Source organism: Grammomys surdaster, unplaced genomic scaffold, assembly GCF_004785775.1.
Source record: "Grammomys surdaster isolate TR1022 unplaced genomic scaffold, NIH_TR_1.0 125767, whole genome shotgun sequence".
In the NCBI taxonomy this organism is placed as follows: domain Eukaryota; kingdom Metazoa; phylum Chordata; class Mammalia; order Rodentia; family Muridae; genus Grammomys; species Grammomys surdaster.
In genome coordinates this window covers 1,931,378-1,940,127 of record NW_021620598.1, presented here as the reverse complement: position 1 = coordinate 1,940,127, position 8,750 = coordinate 1,931,378, and the positions used below count along the sequence as shown (strand labels likewise).

The following is an 8,750-nucleotide window of genomic DNA, read 5'->3' as shown; positions in this document are numbered from 1 at the left end:
GTGGCCTCAGCTGTGAAGGTGAGCACAGGTGTGTGGGGGCGTGGCCTCAGCTGTGAAGGTGAGCACAGGTGTGTGGGGGCGTGGCCTCAGCTGTGAAGGTGAGCACAGGTGTGTGGGTGTGGCCTCAGCTGTGAAGGTGAGCACAGGTGTGGGGGTGTGGCCTCAGCTGTGAAGGGGAGCACAGGTGTGGGGGTGTGGCCTCAGCTGTGAAGGGGAGCACAGGTGTGTGGGGGCGTGGCCTCAGCTGTGAAGGGGAGCACAGGTGTGTGGGGGCGTGGCCTCAGCTGTGAAGGGGAGCACAGGTGTGTGGGCGTGGCCTCAGCTGTGAAGGGGAGCACAGGTGTGTGGGGTGCCTCATTATCCACTCACTGACCCCAGTCTGACCAGCACCGCTCAACGGGCCCGTAGGTTCAGGGTGCAGCTACGATGTGGTCCATGAATACTTACCAACCGGCCTCTACATGACCTTGACAAGGTCCTGCCTTTCCGAACCTCAGCTTCCTCCTTTATAAAGAGAACATAGTGCTTTGTAGATTGACAATTGACAAAATGATGAAGATGGTGGTGGTAACGGTAATGATGGTGGTGACGGTGGTGACGGTGATCGTCATGATGATGGTGGTGATGGTAAGGCAGTGCTGTGACAGTAGCAGTCATAATAATAGTTTGGGGTCTAAGAGAAGCTGTTTTTCTGTTTTATTATATTTTATTTATTTTAATGGTGCCAGGGATTGAGCCTAGGGTCTCATGTATTGAGGTTACAGCCGTACAGAACAGAATGGATGAATATATGTAAAGGAATTTATTAGAGTGGCTTACAGGCTGTGGTTCAACTAGTCCAACAATGGCTGTCTACCCATGGAAGGTCCAAGAATCCGGGAACTGTTCAGCCCACAAGGTTGGATGTAGATTCTCATGCCAGTGAAGGGATGGATTTGTTAGTGAGAACGAGCAGGCAAAAAGAGTCAGCTTCCTTCTTCTGTGCCCTTCTAATAGGAAGGCCGCCAGCAGGAGATGCGGCCCAGATTAAAGGTGGATCTTTCCACTTCAAATGATTTCATTTAAAAGCAAGACAAAACAGAACAAAAAAACTTCCTCACAGATGTATCCAGCCACTTGGGGTTTAGCCAATTCCAGATGTAGTCAAGTAGACAATGGAGAATAGCCATCACAAGTCCACCCCTTGTCAATTGACACACAATCATAACTCCTTAGGGTCGTGCTTAATTTCCAAATGAAGACAACTAGAACATTACACTAGAATGTACAATTGCAAGTGCATTATATATTTAAGCATGTCATAACTATGCCTAACATGATACCACTATCCTTCATACAAACCGCCACAAACGCATTATAAATTTAGAATTGGTGGCCATGCTCCTTCAGGGACATTCTTTTTTTTTTTTTTTTTTTCGAGACAGGGTTTCTCTGTGTAGCCCTGGCTGTCCTGGAACTCACTCTGTAAACCAGGCTGGCCTCGAACTCAGAAACCCACCTGCCTCTGCTTCCTGAGTGCCAGGATTAAAGGTGTGCGCCACCACTGCCCAGCTAGGGACATTCTTTTAGTAACTCAATTTACATATGGTAACCACTGATATTCTCTTAATTGATGCTATATTACATGATAAGTAAATCGAAGAAAGAAAACACAAGCATCTGTACAAATGCATTCTTCTTGTTAGTTTTGGTTGGTTGGTTGGTTGGTTTTTTTGAAACAAGGTTTCTCTCTGTAGCTTTGGCTGTCCGAAAACTCACTCTGTAGACCAGGCTGGCCTCAAACTCAAAAATCTGCCTGCCTCTGCCTCCCAAGTACTGAGATTAAAGGCCTGTGCCACCACTGCCCAGCCTTACAAAGGTATTCTTATCAAAATATGACAGAAACACTCATGTAAATTATAATCCTCATGTCTGTAGCTAGTCACATGACCTTAGCTGGTATTCATAACTACCTTCCTCTACTACCCATTCTGTATTTCCTCTACCCTCTGCAAGCACTTCAGCAAAGTCTTGGTTCTTTCCCTGGAGGAGTGACCCATACCTTCATTACTCCATTGTGGAGAGGCAATCCAACTTCCCCTTGGTAGTCTGGATGAGTCACCCTCCTGACACTGTCATTTCCTTTCTTAGCCTGTTCGTTTATGGGCATCAGAAGCCCAAAGTGGCTGGAGGTCGGGGGGGGGGGGGGGGGCTGTTCAACGGAATGTTTGTCGTGGCTCCTCGCAGGAGCGCTCTCCACTCTAGAGCCAACTTGTAGGCCAGCAGATGTGGCCCAGATTAAAGGTGGACCTTCTCACCTCAAAGATCAGGGTTAGAAGTGGCTCTTCCCACTTCAGTTAAATACAAGTGTAGTCAAGATGACCACCAAGGATAGCCATCACATGCCCTACAAGAGTCCCTGATTATTTATATCCTAGTTTGAAGGGTGCCCCAAGGAAGCCATCCTTTGACCTAGTGTCATGGTCATCTGACATAGGCCTCAGTTCCACTGCAGTGCCATCCCTGTGTGACACACAGAGGAGCTAGAGAGCAGGCAGAAGAGGAGAGCACATTAGTCAGCCTGTGGGCTTAAGTGGCTGCTGCCAGCCCAGCTCTACAGGGACAGTCGTCCCTAGCAGCAGCCTGCCATTCCAGCTGTGTATTTAATCCCACTTTTTTGTGAGGGCCTTGGCCTGTTTCAGGCTCTGCTGGGGGTGGGGGTCAGAGGAAGGCTTTGTGAGAAGAAGTCGGCTCATCAAGGTGGCTGGCCCAGGATGCTGTAGAACTCAATGCTGACACTGCCTCCAACACTTCTGCCCTTGACAGAAATGCTTGGAGTTGAAGACAAGCCTCCTGGCCCGTCAACGGGGCACACAGTCATCGCTGGACCGCATCCGGGCCCTCCTCAGACTGATCCAGGGTGAGCAGATGCTTCAGGTCGCTATGGCAACCGCCAGCCCCACCCCGCTTCTGGCCGGGCCCTGGACCAAGCCTTCCACCACCACCACCACCGTGCGCACTGCCCTCCAGCACCCCCAGAACCATAACTGACCCCAGGGACCTGCAACATGGAAAGTTACTGGGACCTTGCTCTTAAGACCTGGAGGATCTGTCAGCCTTAATTCATAAGCTCTATGAATTTTAGACACAAATAAACTAGACAGAGTGATGAGGAGAGAAAGGAGGAGTGGGATGAGTGTCCTGGAGCCAGAACCAACCTGAGGTGGGTTTCTACACCAGTTGCAGGGACACCTGGAGGCCAGGTGAGGGTGTCTCAGACCCAGGCACAGGAGGCCCTCACCCTCTGCTGTGAGGCCTCCTTGGCTGTCAGTTTTAATGGCCAGCTCTCTTCTTGTGTTGTCCCCCTCAAGAGAGGAAGACTTTAGACTTCGGAGAGTGAGGCAGACTGGGCCACACATGGCTGTGAGGAGGCAAGCTGACAACAGGTAGCTGGTTAGTGGGGTGGGCGGGGTGAGCCTCTGGTACAAGAGAGGGTAGCTAACCTAGGTAGTTGTCCAATGGCCCTGGGGCTCCCTGTGTCCTGCTGGCCCTTAATCCATCAGTATTACCATGTTGATAATGAGTCATTTAACTGGACAAGTAACAAGTCAGCTTCTCCTGGGGTCACCGCTGCATGGGCTGCCCGGCCTGGCCTCTGCCTCATCCGTTCCTAGTTCATGCTCTTGTCGCTGCCCACCTCTTCCTATTGCCAATCCCTGGAATCTTCCTCATGGAGTTCTGGGCCAGAGGGAGCAGTCACTCAGCAGGGGAGGCACCTGGCAGGTTTCAGACCGGAAGCCTTTAGAGCACTCTCCTTTGCAGGGGCTGGCAAGCACCCTGCCCATTTCTTGCCAGTTAAAGACACTATGCCAAAAAGAGCTTCACACTTTTTGTATAGCGTTTTGTTTTTGTTGTATGATCCGTAATGTGAACTGCGCACCCCTGCCTGCCTCCCTCTGCATCTGATAGTCTCTGCTCCGACACAGGAATTGGTAACCTCGCCTGAGAGGGACCAGATGGAGCACCCAGAAGGGACTTAGAGATCCAGGGGGAAGGCAGAGAGGGTGGTGCACTTGGGGCCCTGGGCTTTGGAGACTCCAGAGCCCTCGACGCTCTCCTCAAAGCTGTCTCCTTATTTGCAGGGAGTATGGGCTCCTAGGCACCCTGGGGGCTCCTGCACCTCTGTGAGCCATGCAGCCCACTTAGCAAGCCTCACCCTGTCCCGAGGGACACAGCACAACCCATATGTGACCAGGAGCCACAGGGCTCCCCCCCGAGCATATCACACGGTGCCGAATTGCAGTGAGCACGCGTGCATGCGCCAGGGCCACAGACGCACACCTGTGCACGCAGACACACGTGCAGAGCGGGAAGGCTGGCTGGGATCCCGCCACCAGCTTACTTTCCCTCTTGTCATTTCTCACGACTCCGGGAGAAACTGTGCTGTAGGATACAGATCTATTTTAATACACATTACACTGGGTTGAACAAGATTTTTATATTCTTTTATTGATGAACAACGTGAGCCCTGCGAGGCGCACGCCTTTATATATTGGTTACGCGGTGCCGATTATGCATTACCGCGCGGCTGGCGACGTAACTGTCTTCAGGTTCTTTTGTTGGTTTGATTTTTTCTTCTTGGATGGATTGAGTTTGATTTTTGTAAGAAACGTGGGAGGATGTTGGAAGGTTGGACCCGGGAGGGGGAGCTGCTGACGCGTCTCGAGACTTAGTTTTGAATTTTTATTTTTATTTTATTTTTGGGACCAAGGGGGACCGTCCAGTGGATAGTGGCTAGAGAAAGTGTTTGTCTTAAATATACCAGTGTAGTTTTCCTTCTGTATGATGCATTAAATCCAATTTCAAAGGCCGGTGGTCCTGTGTCCTCAGTTTCGGTGGGAGGTCTAGGGAACTCTGGGACAGCTGGGTGGGTTTTTAAATGGCTGAAAGCCAGGGTCACATGACCTTACCCACTCCAAAGGAAAGCGAGAGCTCTTGGTGTCGACCCCAGTCCTGGGAGGTAGCAGATTCAGGTTATAAAAAGCACCGAAACTACCTAGGCTGGTCCCTATGTGCAGTGCCGGGCACACTCAGCTTCTCACCCGCTCCTCTTCAGGCACTCTGCCTCCTGGACACACGAGCTCACCATTCCACCTCCGTTATACCTGAAGCTATGGTGGGAGAAGGGCCTGTTGAATGCTACCTGTGGTGCTGAGGACAGAAGCACGCATGCGTCCTGCTAGGCTGCACAGCCCACCACGCATGCTCACTGCAGCCAGGATCTGGCGCAATTGCCCGGGGAAGCACATGGATTTAGGGGCTCCATAGTTCAGCTCTGCCTGCACCATCTACACACTCCCCACTCCTCCGTCTCCTGAACAATCTTCATTCACACCCTCCTTCGCAGTCCCTAGATCTTTTCTGACCTCCACCCCTCTGTCCCATAGCTCCCCGGGGACAAATAATCCTTAGGGACTTTTAGGCAGATACACTAAGTGCCCTGTGCATACAGCCCATGTGACTTACCAATGACGCCTCGCTATTGAAGCAGCTCACACGACCCCTTGGGAATGACTGTCCCATGTCTACACAAGGCTGTTCCCTCCTGCCTGACCTCCATATTCTGGAGACCTCCAGCCTATACTAGCCTCTGCTCCCTCCAGTGCTCCTTGGACAGCTGTCCCTTCAGTTCCTGTATGTACACTGGTAACCACCCCAGACTGACGTCACTGAAGGACATCTCAGATACAGCACAGGCTCCACGGAGCTGGCTCCTTCCCCAACAGTACCCTGCCAGTCACCCCGATCCCATGACCTCCACAGTCATCGATGGTAAACCTGTCAACTGTGTCACTGTGACAAGTGCCATGGGACACATCTCCCTGGTGCTCCGGAGTCACTGTCACTTAGCCCTCTTTCTTGTCACCTATATTTGGATCATTGCTGCCACCATCTACCTGCTCCTTCCTATCGAGTTGCTAGTGACAGGTGTGGGTGGGGCACCTGCCAACAGGTCTGCCCCCTGTGTGCTCAGCTAAAGCTAAATCTTTACCTTACCCATCTTCCTTGTGGCATCCAGGACCACATGGCCCTGGGTCCCTGCTCTCTTTGGGTCCCTGTCTGCTGCTTTCTATCCTCTCCACTTCCTGCTCTGTGTCAGTTCACAAAACAAGCTCCTACCGCAGGGCCTTTGCATATACACACAGGGCCTCTGCTCCGTGGGCTCTTGCTCACTGCCTCCTCAGGTTGGTTCAAGACTTGACTATTGTCACCGCTGGACCACAGTTCTTCCAGCTCCCTGGCAGCACTCCCGAGGCCCTGCCCACCCCTGCCTGTTCCTGCTGGATGTTGAGACGTCACAACCATTTTGTCATCAGGAAGACAAGAGTTTATCAGCGTATTAGGCAAAATGCTTGTACGAAACAGCTTGAAGAGGGGAAGATTTACTTTCAGCTCGAACTTTCTAAAGTTTCAGTCTCTCATGGTGGGTGGTGGAAGGCCTGGCTGGGCAGAGCAGTACACACCAGAGTGACCAGGAGGAAGAGATACAGGGAAAGGATACATGGGGGTAGGGAGATATACTTGTGTGCTACCTATACGTGTGTGTGTGTGTGTGTGTGTGTGTGTGCATGCACGCGCACGCCTGTGTGTACCTGAGTATATGTGTGTGTACCACATGTGTGTAGGAGCCCTTGGAAGTCAGAAGAGGTATCAGGTCCCCTGGAACTGGAGTCACAGGCAGTTGTGAGCCCCTATGTGGGTGCTGGGAACCGAACCCAGGTCTTCTTTGAGAGTGGCAAACATTCTTAACCTCTGAGCCATATCCCCATCCATGACATTTTCAATCCTTCAGCCTGCAGACATGGCACTACTCACTTTCACAGTTAAATGGCTCTGCCCACACCTTCACAGACATACCCGGGGTGAGCTCTACTCAGTTCTGAGGTGTTTCTCAGCCTGACCAAGTTGACAATCAAGATCCCCTATTATAATCAATCTGCTGCAAGACAAAGGAGCCTGAGAACAAAGCTGCTGGCCCAAGGTTGCCTGTCTCCTGGCCAGGATGCCATGCTGGGCAGGCGGGGGGCGGGGACATCAGAGCTTCTTTCAGGGTACTGGAACCTCATCTAACAGAAGTTCGTACAGCCAAGGGGCTGGTTTAGCAGGGCTGTGACTATACCCTGTGTTCTACCTTCTGGACACAGGGCAGCTCATGGCCCATGTGTGACAGCCAGAAGTCACTGAACCAACCTTGCACATACAGTTCCTAACCCAGTGCCTCACAGATCTGAGGCTGTAGTTAAGGACTGAGTGGCATCACTTCAAAATGAGAGGGGATGGAGGCAGGGTTTCCAGGGTGAAGCTCTTGGCCACAGACAGGCAGAATATCTTCACTGCGCAAAACACCGAGGCTTTGACTGCCTTTGGTTTTGTTCTCTTTTTCTTTTCTTCACAAGACAAGGTCTCCTGTAGCCCAGGCTAGCCTCTGACTCACTATGTAGTTAAGGATAGCCTTGTTCTTTTGATCCTTCTGCTTCTTCCCCCAAGAACTGGCATTGAGGGTGTTTGCTAGCATGTCTGGTTCGTGTGGTGCTGTGATCAAGCCCATGACTCTGTACATGCTGGGTAAGCACATTACCAATTGTGCTGTAGCCTCAGCCATCATGTGTGTTTTTAAAGTATTTACTGCTAGGCACTTTAACCCAGTATTAGGGAAGCAGAAGCAGATGGAACTCTGTCAGTGTGAGGCCAGCCTGATCTACATAGCATGTGTCAGGCCAGCCAGGGCTATATGATGGCACTCTGTCTCAAAAAATAAAAATAAATGGATGTCATATATAGCCCAAATTCTGCCTGCACACCTCCTCTGCCTTAACTATCTGTAACTTACAGTGACTAGGGACCATCTCTGGCTAGCATCTCTAGCCCTTCAGGGGCTGCAGTCAGGCCCGCTCCAGTAGGATCAGAAGCCCAGTTTGGTGAAGGAAGTTCTTCAAGGTTGTCCTGGTCTCAGAGACTCTCACAGCCTTAGGGTGTCAACTAGAGATTGGATTCTACCTTGACGGCTGCCTGTCTTTGATTTTTCCTCTTTGGATCTCTCTGTAGTCACGCTTCCCTGAGTGGCTTGCACTCTGAAAACCCACCAAATCTTCCTGCCCATTCTAACAGTTGACTAGCACATTCCTACTTATGCTCAAACCAAATGGCATCTTCAAGCCGCTTCTACCTTCCTCTTCTTTCCTTCCTCTAGCCTTCCTTCCTTCCTCCCTCCCTCCCTTCCTCCTTCCTTCCTTTTTTCCTGCCTATCTGTCTGTTTTGGTTTTGACACGAGTCTTACTATGTAGCTCTGGCAGGTCTGGAGCTCACTATGAGGACTGCCTACCTCTTCTTCCCAAGTGCTGGGATAGAGGTGAGTGCCGCCATGCCTCTCAAACACCCTCCTCATCTGTAGCTCACTTCTCTCGCCTCCTACAGTAGCTGGATGTCTAGTCCAGTACGGAATGGAAGAGGTGAGACTTGGCATCTTCCGTTAAGGATAAAGTTTCAAGAATGTCACCGAACGTATCATTCGTGTTAGTCAGGGTTCTCTAGAGCAACAGAACAGTCAGAATGAATGCATATTTAAATCGAGGTTCATTACATTGACTTACAGGGTATTGGCTGGATAGTCGCGCAGAGGCTGTGTCACATGGGACAGGCTGGGAATCCAGTGGCTGAGTCCATGAGGCTGGACACTTCAGCAGTCTCAACTCGGTGCCAAAGGCCTGGAG

General features: G+C 51.1%; 1 protein-coding gene across 1 annotated transcript in view; it reads left to right on the top strand.

The window, feature by feature from the left end:
- Nucleotides 1–4,847, top strand: part of Phf21b (PHD finger protein 21B) — a 69,728-nt gene extending 64,881 nt beyond the window's left edge. Inside the window, exon 13 of the mRNA XM_028788778.1 lies at nt 2,806–4,847. Coding sequence (XP_028644611.1) covers nt 2,806–3,030 — 225 coding nt within the window. The 3' untranslated portion in view covers nt 3,031–4,847. The remainder of the gene's footprint in view (nt 1–2,805) is intronic.
- The last annotated feature ends 3,903 nt before the right edge of the window (nt 4,848–8,750 follow it).